Source organism: Polypterus senegalus, chromosome 1 (assembly GCF_016835505.1).
Source record: "Polypterus senegalus isolate Bchr_013 chromosome 1, ASM1683550v1, whole genome shotgun sequence".
Lineage (NCBI taxonomy): Eukaryota > Metazoa > Chordata > Cladistia > Polypteriformes > Polypteridae > Polypterus > Polypterus senegalus.
In genome coordinates this window covers 144986935-145010262 of record NC_053154.1, presented here as the reverse complement: position 1 = coordinate 145010262, position 23328 = coordinate 144986935, and the positions used below count along the sequence as shown (strand labels likewise).

The window sequence follows — 23328 nt, the reverse complement described above, 5'->3', positions numbered from 1 at the left end:
AGTACAAAGAAATTTTTACTTGGGTGTCTCCTCAGAACATTTGACATTAAAACAATACCAACAAAAGACACAAACACACATATACACACCCACTACCACAACAACATTTATTTCTTTATCTCAAAGTGCTTTACAAGATGTCAAAGAAATAATTACAAGCATAGGAAACAACTCATTCAAAATATTTAAGTATAATAAGGAATAAATATGATACAACAAACAAATAATGCATATTTTAATAAAACAGATATATAGTTAAGAAAGGTATAGCCCTTAAACATTGAATTGTATTTTTAAGTTTCTAAATGTGAGTCTATTGATAAGGTCAAGTAGCCAGGGTGGACAGAAAACAACTCCAGTTAAGCTGGAGAAAAAAACTAAATCTATAGGGATTCCAGGCTAAATGATCACCCCAACCCACTTATCATTCTACCAAACATGTTCTTAAGTAGTTCTTTATTCTTATATGGAGATCAAATGAAATATCCATGACAAGAAGAAAAATCTACTGCACAAAAGTAAAAAAGACAGTGTGAAATAAAAGTATGTTTGGAACCCTCCTGTGGTGTATTTATTTTTGAATGGATGTGATTTGTTAAAAATGTGGTAAACCTGCATATAGGTGACAAAACCACAGTTAGCACTAGTGATGAGCAACACTGCTGACTTTCTTTTTGTTTCACTGAAATTTTAAACTAGATTTCTTTTCACATGTCAGTTCACAATCACATAATGTTAAACTTGCTAAAAACAGATTTTTGGAATTTTAAAAAGTTTTTGGGGAGATGGAAAACAAGGAATATTGCCCTCTAAAAGCTATCTTCACTGTTGCTATGTTTTCCTGCAAATTTTTGTCCATATCTGTGCATGCATGTAATCTGTAGAACACATAAAGTGTTTGAGGATTATTGTGTGCAAGGAGAAGACTTTTAGATGATATACATAGGCAAAGACGTGGTCAGGCCAAGTAGGTGGTTTAAAGCCATGAGATCAATATAACCAGACAACAAAGAATTGAAGGAACAAGACTTGGAGGCAAAACAAAATCAAAACCAAAAGAACAAGCCTAATGGTAGGGTCTACTTGAAAAGGAAGCTAAATACATCAAGAGAAAATTTGAAAAGATATGTATTCACCAAGGAATAACACATTGTATGACCAGCAACATAATTATAGCTTCACTTCTGTGACCTTACCACTGCAGCAGTCCTGAATTCCTCATAGCTTAATGTATATAAAGAGAATCAAGAGGGGAATGGACCTTAGCAATACAATCACAAAATACATAAAAACACGTGTATCAAAGGATTTACTGTATTTATTACACACACCAGCATATTCCATTTTATTTTATGGGTCTCTTTTACATCACTCCAGAGAAATAAAGTGTGCTTTTTAAAAATGTAACAATGTTTCTGCATGAGTCAGGTGGAGAAATTTGTTTCTTGGGGCAAAGAGAACTTTCTGCTTCTTAACACCAACAAAACCAAGGATAAATCTTCAATTCTCTCTCTGAAATACATAATATCTTCGGGGAAGGGCGAGGAAGAAATCACAAGAAAGCAGGCCAATAAAAGTTTTTTTCGGGCCACAATTTGCCAACCCCTGCACTAACACTGAGTACTTTCAGCTATTGAATTATTCAGCAGAAGTGTGTCAGGAAACAGTGCTAAGGCTGTGTCTATTATATAGTGTCTTTCCTATCTATCTATCTATCTATCTATCTATCTATCTATCTATCTATCTATCTAGCAGATAAGCTATTTGTTTTCTTCGGCTGCATTTCTACTGTTTCATGTTGCTTGCAACTTTTGAGTTTCTGCTTCATTCTATTCTTATTCATCCTGTTAGACAGACACTGTAAGGACTGCTCATCAACTGAGGGTATGGGGTGGATTGGTGGATGTCTGCTTTTAACTTAACATGGCAGTGTTTATTTATTTTCAATAGAAAAAATATGTTTATTTAAGGTATGGTTAATAAATTGGATTATTAATGAGTTTAGGTTGGAAGCATAATACATACAGTATATGATGGTGCCTTCAAGGTTTAGTTTTTAACATAGTACATTATATTGCTTCATTTGAGCAGTGAAATGACATGAGAAATATTATTATAGTTTTTAAAAAAAATGTATATTCTCATGATTTTACAGGGTGAACAAGGCCCACCTGGACCACCTGGAAAATATGAACTTATTAATACTCCTGACTTTTGCAATAAAGGAGAAAAGGTAAGAAAAAGGAACCTACTGCATAAAACATGTAGAAAATATCATATATATTTTGGTCATAATTTATTTTATTGTTTATTAGGCTATTTTTGCATAAACAGTCATTTTGACAGATTTATTTGAGTTGCTTATGTCTGTGAAATGCAAATATTTTTCATAATTGAAAAATGAAAATATCTGCTTCTGTTAGATTTCGTGGTCAGATAGTGAAATGTCAAGTAAACATGACCCTTGGAGATAAAGAAAATTTAATGCAACATCGGGAAAAAGTAACTAAATGCATTATCCATGTTTGTTCCTAATGGAGCTCCTGCTACAATGAGAAAGTCTGCAGAAGGACCTACTGGACTGCTTAATTTCAAATTTAGTAGTAGTTTGCTCATTTTATAGAACTCATAGTAAATCCCAAAGATGTGCAAGTTGGATTAATTGGTCAGGTTAATCTAAGTTGCTAACAGATCCGAATTTGTGATTTACCCTTGTGGCCCACCAGGCTGGCACCGCCAGCTGAACCCGACACAGACACGCATGGGGCACAAGTTCACGGCACGCAAATTTAATTTTTCTTCTTCACTTGAGGGAATCGCCTCCCCAGTTCCCCACAAGTATAACACAGTCCCGACACAAGCACAAACAATATGTCGCTCCTCCTCCTGGCACTGGTTCCCCAAATAGTGGCTGCTGGCTCCTTTTATAATGCACCCGGAAGTGCTCCAGGTGCTTGATTACTTGTTTCCGGCAGCACTTCCGGGTGTGGCGGAAGAACTGCCCTTCAGGACTCAGCAGCTCCTGCTGCAGCACCCCCTGTTGGTGCCTGCAGATCCCAACAGGGCTGCACCACACTCCAACTCCCATGAAGCCCTGCAGGAGTCTGAGGCACCGCTGCAAGCCAGGCATGCTTGCTCCCCAGGTCCTCCCAGTGTGGAGGCATCCCAGCCAGGCAAGAGCCCCGGCCGCATGCTACACCCTGCATCAGAAAATCACACAACTACTTAGTCTCTTTATAGACATGCATTCAGTAATTAACTAAGCAGCCAGTCAAAGAAAGAAGAAAAAAGCTAATTAAAGATGCTATTTAGACTACTCTATTAGCCAACAGTCTGGCCGTACTTCTGGTAATACAGTAAAAGAAGCAAAATGTATTCCATGATGCATGAAGTGTACAATAAAGTCTTTGAATTACTTGGTAAGAAAAGGCAATATTAAAAAATTCACAAACAAATGAAGCACTGTGCATACCTGAGTCAGGCTGCAAGCTTAGTACAGTAGTAGCAAAAGAAGCCTGCTACAGTACCTTTGTATTTGCATCAACAGTAATTTTAATTTGCAGGTTTGTCAGGAATGAAACATAAGTAGATGTAGGAAAATGGAACCAAAACCTAAAAACCGCATCAAAGATGAACTAACAGTACAACAACAAACAGCTCAATAGTTAGCTCACATTTGTCTTTAAAAAGTGAAAGTTAATTGTTCTTGAATGAAACAATCAAATCTCAACTTGAACTATACCCAGGACCTATGGAAAACCCATCACTCTATCTCCAAATAAGAAGTCGCTCCATAACTTGAGAAAATGTCAGTTTTACCCTAAAGAATGATCAGATATTGTATATCTAGTGTGCAGAATCAACATAGCATTTAAATTAAGATTCAGTTGTAGTTAAGGGTGCTCATTCCAAATTGACTATAATAAATGTTTGTGGAATAACACTATTACCTTATACTTAAAATTACATTTTTAATTAGATATTTAGTTGAAAAGTAATATATTCTACCTAATTTTGCAAAATGCAACACCATAAGAAGGCTCTGAATCCTGAAAGAAGGATTTATTGTATTAACAATGCCATATTCCTTTCGGAGTAGCAAAACCTGAAGATATTCTCAAGGAAATCCTTTATGCCTTTAGACTTCAGGCTCTAGTTAAATTAGTTGCATGCTGCCATCTAGCTTTGAAAAGAATATCTAAAAATTATTTTTAGTCAAAGATGAACTGCATTTAAGACTCCTAAAATTCACTTTGAGATACTTCTTAAATGTTATTTTTCTGTGTAATCAATTGTGTTTGATTATTATTTTTAAATATCTGTAAATGCATTTTAGATAACTCAAAATTCAGTGGTTGGTTGTTTTAAGGATATCTTGAAATATAATGACAATATCTTAAAATGTATTTGATATTATGACATTCACTAAAGTTCAAGAAATTTAAAATACATTTTTAGAGATTTTATATTAATTTTGGGATATCTCAAAATAGCATTCTCTTCCATTCAAGATATCTTAAAATGTATTTTAAAATATTGCTAATTTGATTTCAAAATATCCAAAAATCATTATAAGATATCTTTAAAAAGACAAGAAGGTATTTTGAAACATAATTACCATTTTGAGATAACTAAAATACAATTTTAGAGATATGAAGTGGATTTTTGAATAAAGTTCTGTCCGATTTAAGATAATCTGAAATTAATATTAAGGTAACAAGAGTGCAGAATGTACTCTGACCGTAAAAAAGACATCGATAGATTACTGATATCGTCGTTTTTAACTCTGTTCAGCTGAACAAATCTAGCTTGTCATTTGAAAAGTGAAAGGGAGTTATTTTAAGGACAAATGACAATCGGGTGTATTAGATATATTGTCTTGAGCTGGATTGACTAAGTTTGACAATGTATGGACAATAGAATTATGTATATTATGTATAAATAATTATACACACAGTTTATATTTGTTTTGCCATATACTGTACCTGCATTATAGATTATTCAAATAAAATCTTAAAAGGTTTTTTTTTCCCTCCAAGGGAGAAAAAGGAAAAGAAGGTAGAACTGGAATTCCTGGCCTCCCAGTGAGTAAATTATATTTGTATAGTAAATTTCTTCAAGTTTACCAGTAAAATTAAGTGAAAATCTGCTGTGAAACTGGCTTGGCCAAAATTTAAAATCTTTAACATTTTGACGTTCTTTTACCATTTTAATTTTTCATAATCTAATGTTTTAGACCTTGGCATGTTTCCGATTTGAACATTTTGAACATAATCATACTTTCAAGATTCTAAACGCACAAAAGACTGAAACAAAGTGATTAATTGTTTTTAAGTATTTCTAGAAAAATGTGCAGGTGTCATCCCATTGAGCTACTGTGAAGCCAAAAAATTATTGTAACTATTTTTTCTTTTTCATTTTCACACAAATGTCTTTCTTCAAACTATTTTTCCCTAATTAAATTACTCATTATAACCATATGTACCATATTCTTTGCCTCATTAAGAGGTCTAGAAAATATAAATTTAATAATTTTGATTGATATGTAATACCTCCATGGTACACCTATTAATTTTTTTATAATTGTATTAACTTTGATTAGCAAAAATAGGTGTAGTTAATTCATTATCTTTAATTACTGTGAAAATGAAATCATTTAGAAAAAATGTTGGAATCCTGTTTTAATTGTAATTGAAAAAAGAAAGTGATGATTTTCAAATCATGTAATCTCTATAATAAACTGAAAATAGTATAAGGACAACATATCAAATGCAAAAATTGGATGGGTTCCTCTCAAATAAAATTTGATAAACACAAGTAATGTGTGGTGGTGTTATATCCTACTACAAATTCATTCTGAGTATACAACCCAGGCATAAAATATAAAGCCAAAATAAAATAAATCAAGCAAGAAATTTGCTGCTGAGAAAAAACCAGCAAACATTTCAGTACAGGTTGAGTATTCCAAATCCTAAAATCCAAAATCAAAAATGCCCCCCCAAAAAAATCCTTTTTGATCACTGACATGATGCCACAAGTGGAAAATTACACACGCAGGTTCTCTTTTATAAATCTTTGTTTGGATTGAAAATATGTTTATGCCAAAAAAGGATGTGAATAACATATGTGCAGATATAACATTGATTTATTGTTTCAGATTGGGATGCGAGTGGAGGGGAGTCCCCCATGAAGATTAGAGAATTACAAAGCAATGACATGATTGGTGATCGGGTGGTGATGATGGGAGGCTTGAGGCTATATCCCATTAAGCATCAGGAACCACTAAGCAACAAAACACAATCAATGAGCTTTCATTCCCTGTGAAGCAACACAATAACACCTGTGTGACACCACTAAGGTTGCAGATGACTTGTGTGTTAACGGAATGTTACTGTTTATTGTTAACAAAAGCAGCTTCATTCGTGATAGGTGCTTGTATTGCAGTGTAAGTTCAGTAAATTGTTCCAATTGCATTAGCAAAACCGGGCACTGCAGAAAATGACCATTTTATGTTGGCAAAAACCTGTTATATTGTATGTATGTACATTCACACTATATGAAAACTAAATGTATCACCTTGTTGGTCTTTTAAAGGAGTGGAAATGATTGCGTGAAGGTTAGCTGAGATATTCCTGACATGTCTGCCATTTCCGTGTTCTTTAGTGCTAACATGTAGTATTGGGAAGTAAAATAAAATCTATAAATCTTATTCATCACTTTTTAGGTTTATGTTTATCACGTCAATACACATCATAACAACGGCACGTTGATTAGCATTATCATAAACATGAGTCATCACTTAGGTGGTGTGGCTGCATTTTCCACCTTGATCAAGTGTGTCCCGAAGATTTTATGTATGTGCAAATATTTTAAAATCCAAAATACTACTTGTCTCTGGCATTTTAGATTTGGGATACTCAACCTGTACTAATTTTATCAGCCACTGGGAAAATTTTCTTACTACAATGGCATGAAACAGCCATTAATGTATGAAGTTATGGCACCATGCTTTATGACAACATGCAAAAGGATGATTTTCTTAAAAAAGACCAAATGAATTGTATTTATAGTTTATTTTTGTTTATAGATTTCAGATCTGTTAATTGTCATTTGCATCAGAAGAACTGCCATACTTTAATCACCTTAAATTATATTTATTAAATTAATTTGATTTATTAATGCAAGTCTCAGTCTGATAAATCTAATATGTGTTTCATTTTAAAAACAACAATCATTTTTTCATTATAAAAATGTGTTGACTAAATTGTTTTTCCACGTTGGTAGAATGATTAGTAGTTAATTGCTTTAGTTAGTATTTCAGTGTAGTAAGAAAGTAGAAAATAAGGAACATTTTACCTTGCTAAATCTCCTAAGATCTCTTCATGCCTCGTTCACATGATTAGTCCAGTTATGATGCTTCTGCTTATGATAATATAAAACAAAGAAACCACTTATTCTGTTTATTTGAGTGAAGTGAAACTGCGTAGAACAGTAAAGAGAGAGTGAGAAGTTCATTGGAGATGGTGAATGTTCAATTTCAGGTTGATTGACATATAAGAGTAAAGCATTTTAACTGAAGTAATTTTTTTATGGTTAAAATCTGCAGACAAAACAGAAGAATTTTGACTTGTATCACTAGTGAATGCATACAAGTAGTTTGCTTTAGAAGATTTAATATACTGTATATTAAAGCTTGTATTTGCATTCTTTCATTTTTTTTTATTTAATTAGCACTTAATAAATTGCCTATAAGCATTCTTTTTATTATGTTTAGACTCTGCACAGCCAGAATTATTACAATTTTATAAATGATTTCCTATGTCTATGAGTATTGATTTTTAATGATTTGCATCTAAACTATAAAATGTACTTTATAACTTCCATTCTAATTAGATTTATACAATTTATTTTATTTCATTAAGTCAGTTCCTCTTCAAGGAGCAAAAGGAGAAAAGGGAGTCATTGGATTTCCTGGGAGTCGAGTAAGTGAAACCTTAACTGAATGATTTTGTTGCACTTTAAATGTCCGAAAATAAGATACAAAACATAATCCTTAGCACTTTTATCATTATAACTGTAACAAGTGACTACAGTAGTGGTAATCTACATGGTGGTCCAACATTTACAGTTTCAGTTTGTTAAGTGTATTGCAGCAGTTTGCATACGTTTGCACTGTGGCCCAAGGTTTGCAACCTGAGATCGTCCCTCTGTTTCTGCTTGGTCTATCAAGAAAGTTGACAGTGTCGATGGGGAAATTCTGAATTCATTGGCAACGTCTTTTTTCTTTTTGCCAGAATTGGGAGACTCAGAAATTTCAAGTGTTTTTTCTAATATGAACTGTTGTCGGTTTTTTTGTGTCTGCCATTTCTAAAGAATGGGGGCCAATGAGTTAAATTCCAATGGATGTTTTTCAAATGTTGATGAGCAATAAGCAAGAGGTATCACTGAAAACCACGGAAAACAAACAGCAAAAAAACAGTATGAGGAATGTTCGAAGAAAGAGAAAAATTTACAATGTTTCTGTTCGGGCATCATTATGCACAACTGAACTACGACCACAGAACTAACTGCTCTATGGATGATTCATTCAGGCATTTCAAGGTCTTTTGGGCACTTCATTGTAATGAAAGTATCTGCTGAATGTATTTTGTAGTAACAAAATTTTTATAGACACGTGTCATATGGGGAAACTGTTGGGACCGTAAAAATACTTTGTTGTAATAAAAATTTCATTACAACAATATTCGTTGTAACGGAATTTGACCTGTATTCAATTCACTTTATAACGGCTTTTAACTTATATTTTTTGTATTCAGATAATAACACTTTATTAGCTTTAAGGGTGTTTGTGATTTTTTTTTATATTGGTAGAATGGAATTTGTACTTTAGAGTCTGTCAAATAGTTAAATTCAGACAGGGTTAGTTGTGGCCAGACAATGCCCTGACTTTCTCTGCATTATTTATGAAGAGGACACCCAGTGTCATAACCATGTTTTCTTACAGTTAACCTGTAAGTTTTTTGTCACTTAAACTGTAAGTCGTTCACTGGACATTTTATTATATTTTCTCCAAGTAAATTGCTGCACATATATTTTTGAAGTCTTAGCATTTATTTTTACTGTACACCAATCAATACATTTCTTTACAGGTTTCATAATATTGTGAATTCAGCTGATTTTACTTTATGATTTTTAGGGTAATCCCGGTTCTCAGGGAAAACCTGGCTTTCGTGGAAGGATGGTAAGTATATATACATATGTGTTGTACTGTATATACACAAAAATAGCATATATTGCCACAAAAATACTTGAACTTGTTTAAATTTATGTCAGCTTAATATACTGTTTAGAGTCTGAATATTCAGACTGCAGATATATTATGGTAACATATATTACAATGGGTTAGTAACAACTTAAAAAAGGCTGAAAAAAGTCAAATTACATAATGCGTTAATCGAAGATATATAGTTAGTGGAAATTTCTTTGAAAGAAATATTTCTAATTAAGTCTATACCTAATTTGTTCAAGCCTTGATCTGTTTATTTTTATTATACTTGATAGGTAAGCTCTGACTCGTTCATGTTACTTGTGGATCACTTATGTAGAGCAGCAAATCCACATATTCTCAATACAGTTCAATTCAAATGACTTTGACTGACCCAAATTAGAACATTGCCCTAGTTATGTTACACTTCCTTTATGGATTTTTGGCCTTGTCTTTTTGATCTTTTCTCTGCTGAAGATGGATTTTTGTTTCACTTTTTCATTTTTTTGGTAGTCTTTCTGTATGTATAGGCCAATTCCATTGAAACAACCCTGTGATTGGTGCTTCTTAGTTGCTCAGCTCTGATGATTACTGTTTAAACTGATTTGCAGTACTGTTTGAGAAGATAGTCCATCAGGCTCATCTGTTTAGCTAAGCTGTCTTATTATGTCGTCCAGGTACTTTTTTAAGGTTGTCAAGCTTTCTGCTTCAGCTACAAAGTTCAACGGTCTAGTACAGATTCCTATGAACCTTGTGAGAAAAAATGCTTCCTGGGTTCAGTTTTATATACACTTCCCTTTAATTTCCACCAGTGTCTCTAAGTACGAGATTTCCTATTTAGTAATGTTGGATCCACTTATTGATGCCTTTGATTTTATTTTAAAGTAAAATGTATCTGTAGTATCAGATGACTAAAATTGAATTAAATTAGTAAACATGGAATATACCTACATTCACAACAGTATCAAAACTCAAGGTTATATTGGGCAAGACCAAGTTTCTGAACTCAGTGGCCACTTTATTAGGTTCCCCAATGTTTTAATGCCTATTACCTGCTCCTCTGAACTACCATCATGTGAGTGAAGCTCTGTATACATTTCATGCAGGTATGGTCAAGAGGTTTTGTTATTTTTTGACCAAGCAATTGATTGGGCAAGATCAGTAATCTAAGCAACTTTGATTGTGCTGCGATATTGTTTCGAGACACTGTGACTCCAGCGTCTCAGACACAGCTGCATTTTTGTGAATTGTTATGTCTAGAGTTTACAGAGGTTGGTGGGATAAACAAAAAACAACCAAAGAACAGAAATTCTGTAGTCAACAACACCTTGTTAATGAAATAAGTCAGAGGGAAATGGCTAGACCTGCTCACGCTACAAGAAAGGCCACACATACTAAGTAAGCAAGAGCTCTTTAAAATACTGGTGTGGAGAAGGACTGAAGAATGAAAGCACAATGCATTGGACCTTGAAGATGGGCTATACTAACAGAATACCATACCAGGTTTCTTTCGTTTTAACTAGAATAGGAAGATGAATCAAGTACATCAACAAAATGTGAAGACTGGAGATTGGAAAAATGTGGTCTGGCCTGATGAATCTTGATTTCTGCTGTGATATGCAGATAATAGAATCAGAATTTCGTTGAAACAGTATGAATCCATGCATTCATTCTGTCAACAGCACAGGCTAGTGATAGTAGTGTAATGATGTGGGAATGTTTATTTGGCAAACATTACACTTCTTAATACCAAAAAACGGGTTCTTTAAATGCCATAGTGTTACTGAGCATTGTTGCTCATCATATATATATATATATATATATATATATATATATATATATATATATATATATATATATATATATATATGTATGTTTACAGTGTGACAAGACATGCTTAACCTCAAGCTGCTTCCACAAAGAGGATGCTGACCAAAGTTTGCTCCATTGTCCTGTATAGTCCCTATATCTTACTGTAATAGAGCACCTTTGGGATGAGGATAAATTAAATATTTGTTAAATATAAATTATGTTCAGTGACTATGAATAAGTAAATAGTATTATTTAAATATTTCCTATTGTCACTTTTCATGACAATGAGTAATAATATATTACAGTATAGGAGTTACTTTAATATAAACAGCAAGGTAAAAGGATACAAGAATTAAAATAAATACATTAATTCTCTGATTATACAAATGAGATATCCAGACAAAGGGAAGTTCAAATTTAATTCAGAGTGTTATAATTACAATTAAAGTATTGTTGCCCATTCTGCTCGTCTTAGGCAGTATTATATACATGGGCATATGCAATGCTTACAGATCAAAAACAATTGTATGAGAGTCCTATGAGAAAGTAATGACAATATAAATTTTATAGTTCAATAGCAGTATGAATAGGAAATTACTAAATGTCGAAGTTTGTATCCTATTTAATACATGTCTTCTGAAATATTATTTTCCCCTTCTTAAGAACAATAAGCCCTTTCATTCATTTTCTATAGCAACTATCCTTTAATTGCGATGATATGGAATGGCAGATGAAAATGCTAGTAATGCCCTTGTTAGGCATTTATTATTAATTTTTATATTCTCATTACTTTTGATATTAACCTTACATCTGAACTTAACTGGGAATCTTGTATTATCTTTCTTTATAAACTTATAATTTAAAACTTACGGTTCCATTTATTCACCCATCTATCTACTTTCAAATTCTTTTAATCCAGTCATAAGGTTTTGGAGGCCAGATCTTCTCCTGGCAGTGTTGGGTGAACCACCAGTGGACACGGCACCAGTTCATCATACACACTTGGCAATGTTCCCTCTCAATTTAGAGTTGCCAGTTACCTTAGCATATTTTAGGATCCGAAGCACACGAAGGAAATATAAACTGTACACAGACAGCGAATGGGCTGAAATATGATCCAAACCTCATGAAGGTGTGAGGCAGCAGTTCTAACTGCTGTGTCACTGTGTTGCTCCAGTTTGATTTAATACTTCAAAATTAACATGATTACTTGACTTATATTATTCCTATAGTAAATGTAAAAAAGCTGAAAAAAATGTAATACTTTTACAAAGCACAGTGTGTACTATTAAGGTCATCTTGAAGGTTAACTGAAAATTTCTTTATTCCAGGGGGCAAAAGGATTTCAGGGACTGCCTGGATTAAATGGATTTCCTGGACAAAAGGTAAACGTTAGATTGGTTTGAAATCTATAAAGAGCTAATGTGAACCTGAAATATGGTTCATTTTCTTATAGTCTCATATCCTTCTTCAGATATGCACGTTAATGTTATGTTATGTTCTGTGGTGGGCTGGCGCCCTGCCTGGGGTTTGTTTCTTGCCTTGCACCCTGTGTTGGCTGGGATTGGCTCCAGCAGACCCCTGTGACCCTGTAGTTAGGATATAGCAGGTTGGATAATGGATGGATATTGTGTTATGATTGGTAATTTTAGGACTGAATGGGGCATTACTCTCAAATATAGAGTTAACTCATATAGTTAACCTTTTATAATTTTTTGCATTCTTCATACAGGGTCAAAAAGGCGACCTTGGTGATGCAGGTCCTGTTGAATATGTGACTTCAGAAACACCAGGTATTTCACATTAACTTGCTGATATAATGCAAAAGTTGTTATGATGACCTTATTTTTTAACACATTTTCTTTGCTTATTATTTAAAACTGCAGGTTAGAATGATTACTTTGTACAATATACAGTCATTTTTAATGGGTTTTTAAATTTTTTTTTTTTCTTATGAACATAACATATTTTAAATATGAAGATGGTGTCTCTTTCAAAGCCATTTATCCTGTCAGACATGAACACAGACAACAGGCATGGGATTTAAATGCAGGACTCTGAATCTATGAGGCAACAGCCCTAAACCACTGCACAGCTCTGCATAAAATTATACTTTACTTTTTTCATAAAGTTAAATATACACTGGGTGACATTGTATCATGCAAATAGCTGGGACAAAAACAACTTTTCTCTCCCTTTCATGTGAGCCAACCAAGTAATTTTTCATGGTTTGTTTCTCTGTCTCAGTTAACATTAGAACAGCTTTGTTCCCCACAGAGATTGTCAGTCTTATTCACCTAGTTTAGATGTGTAAGAACTTGAATTTGATTTTCAATTTTAGAACATTAATTCCCTCAGCTAATGAAAAAAATACTAGCCCAGCTAAACAGAATAATTACATAATTTCAATCTTGTAACCATTATGTTATTTTTTGAGTTTTAGATAGGTAAATTAATTTTAAACAATAAGAATATTCAATCTCAGACTTGCATGCAGAAGTGTTATTTATAGATTAAAAGAATGATTTCTGAAACCAAGTAATCTAATTAAACCATGTATTACATGTAGTGTATGTTAAAGTGATAAGCCTGGACCAGTAATATAGAGCAGGGTATCTTTAGCACCAAAAGGATATTTTAATTTAAAAACTACTTCAGAATTCCTTGGACATCCAGTCTGTTTAAGCAAGAGGTACCCCTGCAGTAGCCAAAAAAAAGGAGAAAGAGGGTAGCCTTGTTTGGTACTTTACTCTGGGGTTATTTATGTATGCAGAGTAACATTTCAGGGAGAGAATATATAGCAGTTATACCCTTGTGTTGACTTTTGGTTCAGGAAACTATTTCTTCAAAGTATATATATTTTTCTCCATATAATCTCTGACAATACCTTTTCAGTGTCAAGAGAAAAAACAAAACCATGTATAGGAGTGATTATTTTTCCCATGATAAACCCAATCTGGACTTGATGAAAGGAGGTATCTTTACATGTGATTACATTGGTATTTAAAAGTGAAATTATAGTGACAAATGAACCTTAATGGTAATCTTTATGATTTCATAACAAAAATGAAACAATTAAAGAACTCCAGTAATGGTTCATAAAATGAAAATTAGCTATATATACAGTATATGACAGAGCTGGTACATTCTAGGGTAGTTTATAGAAATACCATGAATTGGATAATTGAAAATATATTAAAAAATTACAGACTTTTGGTATTGTTGCATGGCACAGTGGTGCAATGGGTAACGCTGCCATTTCACAGGTTCAGAGTCCTGTATCCAGACAATCAGCTGCGTCCTTGGAGAAAATAAAAATCTGGAGGTTTCCAATATCTGCTATAATATAAAGTCAGAAAGAAGGTCTGGTTTGATGAATTACTAATTTCAAATTGGCCCTGCTCTGTGTGTGCGATCGAGCGCATGTGTATGCATGCATGTGTACTCGTGTGAATAGGCCGTGTCATGGACTGGCTCCCTTGAAACCAGTACTACCAGAATAGGCCACAGAGCCCAAAAACCCTGAATCAAATTAAGTAGGTTTTAAACAATATTTTGTTAGTAGTATTGTTGATAAAGATACAGTAGATAAAAATGCAAAGGTATAATAAAACAGTCTACATACTAAGGCGTGTCGCACCCCATAATAATCTAATGCTGTTTATAAGTTAGTGTAATGATGAAAACAAAGCTATTAAGTACATTGGAGGTCTTCAGAAACAGGCGTTTGATTTGTTGTTTCAACTACGTGAATAACTTTTACAGCATTTCATTATTCAGCAAACATTATTGAACTTCAGTTTTTTTAGTCTGGGAAGTAATTCAGCAGAAACAATCTAGACAACTTGATTACAGGACAAGAGCACACTTAGGTGAAGGCACCAATCAGTCACTGACAGTTTGATTTTATATATGGCCTTTTTGTTGAACATCAAAGTTAGGCTTATTAAATAAGTGATAACGTATGGAGTATTAAAGCATTTACTTTCAAAAGAGTCATTTTTTATAGTTAAACCCATTTTTGAGATTAGGAGGTTATGTTCTGTCCTGCAACAATTTATTTTTTATTTCTCAATACTGTACCTCTTTACAAACCTGGCCTTCATAATTATTCTTCATTTTATTATAGGTCCTCTTGGAGATATTGGCTTTCCTGGTTTCCCTGGCCCTGATGGAGAAGATGGTTGCCCTGGTCAGCCAGGTTTACCAGGACCCAGTGGAATATCTGGTATTGAATTATTTTAAACAAATACATTTACCAACAATATATTTCAGATTTTTTTTTATAAAGAAACCCTACATCTTGCTTAATTGCTGATATTCATGTAAAGGAATTTGAATCAAAATAATTTATTCATATTGGAATAGTCCTATCATATGTATTCCAGTTCACATTTATTAATATTCATGTACATAACATTAACTGCACAGCAGTATCTTTAAGGAATAAAGAAAAACATCCACCCATTTGAGATAATATCTGTTTTACTGTAAACTAAGTCATTATTGAAGTAGTAAATCAAACGTATGCATTATTTCTCTAGTGTGTATTGTGTTAGCAAGCAATGAACGTGGCTGCCCTATTCGTTGCATAATGCAACTCAGACATTGATGAAAAAACAGAGAGCATAAAGAGTTTATAAAATTGAAATCTTGGAATGGAAATGAAAAACTCCCACACATGTTAAATGATATTGCTCTTTTACTTTTTGGAAAGAAAGACTGAACACATATCTTTTAGTATTAAAAATTGCATTGGGCACTACATTAGATTATCAATATTTTGTTTTTTCTACTCATTTTCTGGAACTGTGTATTTTTTACCCAGTGTCTGCATTTAGCATTTGCATTCATGATTGCATAGTTTATCTGTTTGCAAAATTATTAAATGTGCTAGTATTTCCCAATCTTTCTTTTTGAGATTATCCTTATGCAATATAAAACATAATCCAAAGTAAATTAAGGTTACAGTCATTTTTATAAATTAAAATTTTCATCTGTGTGTGCGTATATAATGTGTGTGTATATGAGGGAGGACCTTGAATTATTAAAAAAAAACTTTATTATACAACTTACAGCAATTCCATTTTAGTCACCATCAAAATACACCTCTTGAGATGCAATACATTTGTCCCAGTGCTTCTTACATTCCTAGAAACATTTCCTGTACTAATTTTTTGTAACAGTGTTTAGTGCCTCCTGCTGATTTTTCCTGTATTTCTAACATGGTATCAAATTGTCTTCCCCCTCACGCTTAACTAGGGTGCGTGAACTTGTTAATTCAGTGGGTGAAAAGCCACACCATCATTGTTTTTGGTCAAAAACTCTTTGACAAAGTGATGTGTGCAGGTGAGCTGTCACAATGCAAAATGCAGCTTTGCGTGTGTGTGGCACCTGCTTTGGGACAGTTATTTTTCTAATGCTTTCCCGCAGATGTTTCGGCTGTTCAGTTTTATGTCATTGATTAACAATCTGATTGTGGGGAAATTCTTAATTAAAAATTCTTAATTAAAATGTCAGTCAATGAAAAAAAAAATGTGATCATCTTGATGTTTGATATGACCTGACGTTCTTTAGAAAAAAAAAAACGCCCATGTCACATATACAGTTGTAGTATAAATTTCAGAAATAGATATCTTGATCAGTTTAGGGCAATGTCACTTGGCAGATGGTTTAACAAGAACATAGGCATACGATACCTAGTGGCATAGGGAAGTTTTGGATCCCCGCCTTCATGTAATTATTTATTTATTATAATGTTGAATTTGCTGGAAATTCATCATAGCAATCATGTGAGAGACTTGATTGCCTGAAAACATCACTAGTTTCATTAATCATGCAATACCACAAGAGGTATTGAAAACATAAAAAACACAAGAGTTATTGATTGATTAAATTGTATGCTGAACTTACATATACTGTAAGAAGGTTTCAGGTACATGATTTTTCTAACCTCATCAGTCTAATGTCCAATAAACTGTTGATTCTTGTCTGTCATCACTGCTGCCGGAATAAGCTTCTTTTCTTTGAGCCTGGGAACTTGATAACTTTTTATTTATCTTATTTTTTGTGTTGGTTTGATAAATGATACAGTATATGTATATTATGGACATTACTTATATGCCTAAAGAGAGGAACCTTTTTTGTAAGACACGTGTATTTTATTGAATTCTTAGATTTTAGAATGTAAATAAGTATGTTTAAAACATCACAGGTATTCTACACCGCACTAAAAATATACTTTTGATACTTTTTAGATAGTGCAAGACCATTTGGAATACCAGGGCTTCCTGGACCTCTAGGACCTAAAGGATATAAAGGCGAAATAGGAAAAACAGATGTTGACATTGGTCCTCCAGGGAAGAGAGGGCCTCCAGGATTACCTGGCCCTGTCGGTCAACCTGGACCAGCAGGTACTCCAAAATAAAAACATAATGGGAAATCTCTGCTTTACCATCAGTTTCATTGAAATGGGTCATTCACTTGATATTGAATATTTAACTTCAATCAATTTTAGCCCTGATTCTGCCCATGAAGAAAATGTATTGGGGATGATAGCACATAGCTTTTGTCTTGTGAGCATTATAAATTAACAAACTATTCTACCCGTTTAAGACGAATTGAAATCTTAGTAACCAACATAGACCTTAGTGTATTCATTATTAACGTTTATAGTGCACCATCAATTGGAATGTATTTTGTAATGCTTATAGTAAAAAAATGCATTGCATTTTTCATTTTCGGCAGATGGTGTATCACAAACAACTTTTACAAATCCCATATCAAATGCCATATAAAAGACACATAGCTATTGGGTGGACATTCAATTACACAGACACTTGTCCTTTTATTAAGGTGGATAATAAAAGAAGTTTGAATTAGCATAAACTGTCCTAATTCAGGGTGTCATAAGAAGTGTAATGATTTAATTCATGAGGTAGAAGTATATAATAAACAAGAATAGTTGTGTCAAAAAATTTGAAATATTAAAATGTGTTTTAATTTAAATGTCTAAAGTCTAAATACTCTTGATTGTAATAGGAATTTGTCATTTGTCACCCTCTGGTAAAGGGCTGGAAACCTAGTAAAGGATCAAAAATCAAAAATAGTCATCATATTCATAATGACTAGCCTTGGAATAGTCTAAAACAATACCCCATATGCATATGTTTAAAATCGGCAATTTTTAACCATCTAGGAGTGGCTCTTAGAAGGCTTTAAACACTGTTAAAGAATCACATATCAAAAATATTATATTCATGAGTACTAACCTCCAAATAGCATAAAACCACACTCCACATTCCTGTATTACAAATTTCTGATTTTTCGAAGTATTGTGAAACGGAGTAACTTTGACCCCTTGTATCCCATTAGGTGGTTAACTCCTAGGGTCGGTTGATATGGCATGCACAACTTCAAGTCGTTCTGATAATTTTTGCTGAAGATACCAATTGGTTTACTCATTTTCATAAGGGTGTAATTTCCTGCACAAAGTTTGATCTTAAAAATGATTTTTTTTGGGGGGGGAAGCTAAAAAAGCTAAAATAAGCAGACATCATGAGAACTTGAATAGCTTATCATTTGGGTTTTTTTGTACCGGTGAGTCAGGAGGCACTGGACAAAAAATACCAAAATAATTTTAAAGTATTTATAAGTAACATTTATGAACACAATAGTTTTTAAATAAATAACTTGAAAAGTCCTATTACTGATTGATCAAAGCTATCAAACAGTATTGTACACAGGCACAAGCAGTGCAATTAAAACATTTTAGACTTTTTGTTAAATGTCTCCATTGACTTGTAAAGCCTTTTGCTTGAGTTTGGATGGTGATCATTCATAATGAAGAAGCATCTGTAAACTATAACCAAACACAAAGCGGCCAAGAGATAGCAATGCTGAACACTGGTGAAGAAAGACAGCTGCTGGTTTATTTGCTAATATGGCCTGCTAATATTTTCTATTAGGGTATAATACTTTCTTTTTTTTCTTTTTTTAATATTGCTGGACACCTGATTATGTCATCTTGCCTTTTTCAGTCACAATTGGTAAGTCTCATTGATTCATACTATAAAGTTAAAGTCATTGTTTTTTTTTAAGTATGAAGATACATAGAGTGATAATTTCTTGCTTCCTGATTACTAAAGTTTATTAAAGAATTGCACAATATTTAACAGTCCAAAGACAGTCCACTAGGACCAGTAAACCTAAATCAGCTTGGTGTGAGTGATTCATAATTCTGCCCTTGAGTGTGCCTTATAATAGTCATGCACCATGATGATACTAGAATTATTAGGGTTTAGCGTAATGTGGGCCTTTATTGGACAAAATGAGTAGACTTTGGTCACAATGATGTTGTAACTGTGAAAATATGACTTGTTGTTACTAACATTAACAGTTGCCATAAAAAAAAAAGCAGCTGAAGCCTCCACTTATTTTTATATGTTTCAGGTCTCTTCTCAAAATTTTTGTGTGAAATTCTTGTAATAACATCCATCCATCCATTTTCCAACCCGCTGAATCCGAACACAGGGTTACGGGGGTCTGCTGGAGCCAACACAGGGCACAAGGCAGGAACCAATCCTGGGCAGGGTGCCAACCCACTGCAGGACATACACAAACACACCCACACACCAAGCACACACTAGGGCCAATGTAGAATCGCCAATCCACCTAACCTGCATGTCATTGGACTGTGGGAGGAAACCGGAGAGCCCGGAGGAAACCCACGCAGACATGGGGAGAATATGCAAACTCCACGCAGGGAGAACCCGGGAAGCGAGCCCAGGTCTTAATAACATACAAGTAATGTTTATGGATACACTTTTACAGTTACATTTTTGGTTGTTTGCAATACTGCTTCAGACCTAGACTGTGTTAGAGTCTAAACCAAAATTAAAGCTGAACTCTGTTTGGTCTCTTAAAAGAAAATAAATGAACCAGATATTGATAGTATTTCTTCTAATATCTCTGGTATCAGTGTTCATATTAATTTTTGCAGAGAATGTATATTATCCAATGAATGTAATGCCAGTTTTTCATATCTTAATGCTCTTTTAAGAGGTTTGCGTCTTGGGACCTTTGGGAGGAACAGGAGAAAAGGGAAAGAGAGGCCCTCCTGGCTTCATTGGAGTAAAAGGTTATAAAGGTATGTGAGTGGAAAGTAGCATGTGAATGATGTATTTAGTATACAGTATTTCAGAGAACATAGAAAAAGAATGACAATTTCACAATTATTGCATACATTTCATTTTTTATTTTTTGGGCTTATAGTTTAAGGTTTAGTAGTTACGCTATTATCTAATGACAGTCTACTTTTCTGAAGGTATTGCTGGAGACTGTTTATTTAATATATCAATGGATATGATGAAAGGATCTCCCGGATTTCCAGGAGAGAGAGGTTTTCCAGGGAGATATGGATCACAGGGTGAAACTGGAGACCCTGGTAATCCTGGGCCAATGGGTTTGGTAGGACTAAAAGTAAGTTTTTCTGCTTCTGATGACATGAAATCAATATTTTTGTTAATGATTTCTAAAGATAAGCTGTGAATGGTTGAATAGTGTTGAGGACTAATATGGTATAATGAATGTGAAAAATCATATTGTTCTCTGTTGTTATTTAACAGTGTTTTACTAGAATATATAAGCCCTCACTGACTCACTCACTCAGTCACTGACTGACTCACTCACTGACTGACTCATCACTAATTCTCCAACTTCCCGTGTAAGTAGAAGGCTGAAATTTGGCAGGCTCATTCCTTACAGCTTATTTACAAAAGCTAGGCAGGTTTCATTTAGATATTCTACGCGTAATGCTCATAGCTGGAACCTACTTACGTACATATATACGGCCATAGCCTGCAGCCTGGTCACCGTGTGAGGCAGAGTTGCGTCCCTCATTGTCCCGCCTCCCACGCAATTGAAAAAAAAAGAATAAGAAGCGAGTGACGCATACAAGCATATTCATAAGTGCAGCTATTTTGGAAACAAGGCATGGTGTAAACCTAAAGTTTAAATTAAGTTCATAGACACGCTGCCGCTGGCGTTTGTCATGCCTATGACAAATACGATATTCGCGAGATACAAGTTTAATGAGAAGACTTAGGGTATAAACGAGATTTTTGGTCACTTTGTAACGGAGTTAAAATTGCTGTAATGGAGTTAAAATTGCTGGTGAAGAACTGTGCTTATGCAAACGAATAGGAAAGCAAGGTGTAAAGCTTAAGTTTAAATTAAGTTCATAGACACACTGCCGCTGGCGTTTGTCATGCGTGAGACGAATACGATAATCGCGAGATACAAGTTTAATGAGAGGATGCAGGGTATAAATAACACTTTTCATCACTTTGTAACGGAGTTAAAATTGCTGGTGAAGGACTGTGCTTATGCAAACGAATAGGAAAGCAAGGTGTAAAGCTTAAGTTTAAATTAAGTTCATAGACACACTGCCGCTGGCGTTTGTCATGCGTAAGACGAATACGATAATCGCAAGATACAAGTTTAATGAGTTGTAATGGAGTTAAAATTGCTGGTGAAGGACTGTGCTTATACAAATGAAGATGAGATGGTCAGGGATAGAATAGTGTTTGGCACCATCTCAGCGAAAGTGCGAGATAAACTTTTTAGTGCCAGGTCTCAGCTAACATTAAATAAAGCCGTGGACATCACAAGATCGCACGAAATAGCACAAACACTGTGAACGCAGTATGCACACAAAAAGCAAGAGCTCCAAAGAGCGCTGAACAAAAAACGCATTACACAATTGAGAAGGCAGCAAAAGAATATGAAGCGTGTGACGCATACAAGCATAAAATTTATAAGTGCAGGTACTGCGGAAACTGCACACGGTGGAAAAAGTCAATGTCCAGCTAAAGACAGTGAAAAAAATGTGGTAAATTGCACCACTTCGCTAAACTTTGCAGGACTGAGAAAGGTAAACCCGTGCATACAGTGTGTGATGTCTCAGATAAAGAGAAAGACGAGCTGTTTTTTGATGCAGTAAGAAAGGAACAACCCTCTGAATCTGAACAAGCCTTTGTACACATATCAATAGGAAAGCAAGGTGTAAAGCTTAAGTTTAAATTAAGTTTATAGACACGCTGCCGCTAAATATTCGCAGGTAAATCCACAACTTAATACCGGGAATACCTGTTAAACATCTTAGATTCACGAGTTGGGTAGTGAACACTTCGATGAATGAAACCTGTTTTCTTTACAACGGTTGACAACGAAGATGAGATGGTCAGGGATGGACTAGACAAACACAGAACGTAACTTGAACACAACATGTCCTCCAAATACGAACCTGATTGAAAGAAATAATGATAATCAAATCCTTGATGACAGCAACACTCTTAACAGTCACAAAACAATTACATTGACAATCATGTTATGTCATTTTTAAAATTCTTCCTTTTCTTTTTCATAATTTCTTTAACTCACTACATCTCCGCTGCAAAGCGCAGGTATTTTGCTAGTACACTAATAAAAAGCAAAGCCCTCACTCACTCACTCACTCACTCATCACTAATTCTCCAACTTCCCGTGTAGGTAGAAGGCTGAAATTTGGCAGGGACATTCCTTACAGCTTACTTACAAAAGTTAAGCATGTAATGGTCATAACGGTCGACAACGTCCGCCATGTTGAACTTTCTTATTTATTGCTCCATCTTAATGAAATTTGGTAGGCGGCTTCCCTGCGCTAACCGAAACTGATGTACATACTTATTTCAATGGTATGACGCCACTGTTGGCCACCATTTAGAACTTTCCAACGTCACTAATTTTCCAACTTCCCGTGTAGGTAGAAGGCTGACCCCATCTTCACGAAATTTGGTAGGTGGCTTCCCTGCGCTAACCAAAACCGATGTACGTACTTATTTTGGTGGTATGATGCCACTGTCGGCCGCCATATTGAATTTTCCAAACGTCACTAATTCTCTAACTTCCCATGTAGGTAGAAGGCTGAAATTTGGCAGGTTCATTCCTTACAGCTTACTTACAAAAGTTAAGTAGGTGTTATTTCGAAATTCTACGCATAACGGTTATAATGGTCAACAACGTCCGCCATATTGAACTTTTCAACGGTCTTTGTTACTTATGGGCCCATCTTCAAAAAATTTGGTACATGGGTTCCCAACGCTAACTGAATCCTACTTACGTACATATATACGTCCATAGCCTGCAGCTCGGTCACCGTGTGAGGCGCCGTTGGGTCCCCCATCCCAACGCCTTGTTGGCTGACTGCCTAT

The 23328-nt window shown here is 34.4% G+C and overlaps 1 protein-coding gene across 3 annotated transcripts in view; it reads left to right on the top strand.

The window, feature by feature from the left end:
- Positions 1–23328, top strand: part of col4a4 (collagen, type IV, alpha 4) — a 165641-nt gene that overhangs the window by 61286 nt on the left and 81027 nt on the right. For 2 of the 3 annotated variants that reach the window (XM_039759708.1, XM_039759717.1), the window contains 11 exons: positions 2156–2233; positions 5040–5084; positions 7923–7982; positions 9197–9241; positions 12409–12462; positions 12810–12870; positions 15207–15305; positions 17335–17490; positions 19117–19125; positions 20139–20225; positions 20403–20557. In XM_039759708.1, the coding sequence (XP_039615642.1) occupies positions 2156–2233; positions 5040–5084; positions 7923–7982; positions 9197–9241; positions 12409–12462; positions 12810–12870; positions 15207–15305; positions 17335–17490; positions 19117–19125; positions 20139–20225; positions 20403–20557 (849 nt within the window). Of the gene's footprint in view, positions 1–2155; positions 2234–5039; positions 5085–6349; positions 6446–7922; positions 7983–9196; positions 9242–12408; positions 12463–12809; positions 12871–15206; positions 15306–17334; positions 17491–19116; positions 19126–20138; positions 20226–20402; positions 20558–23328 lie in introns of those variants that run through there. The other variant, XM_039759726.1, reaches the window with a different exon arrangement.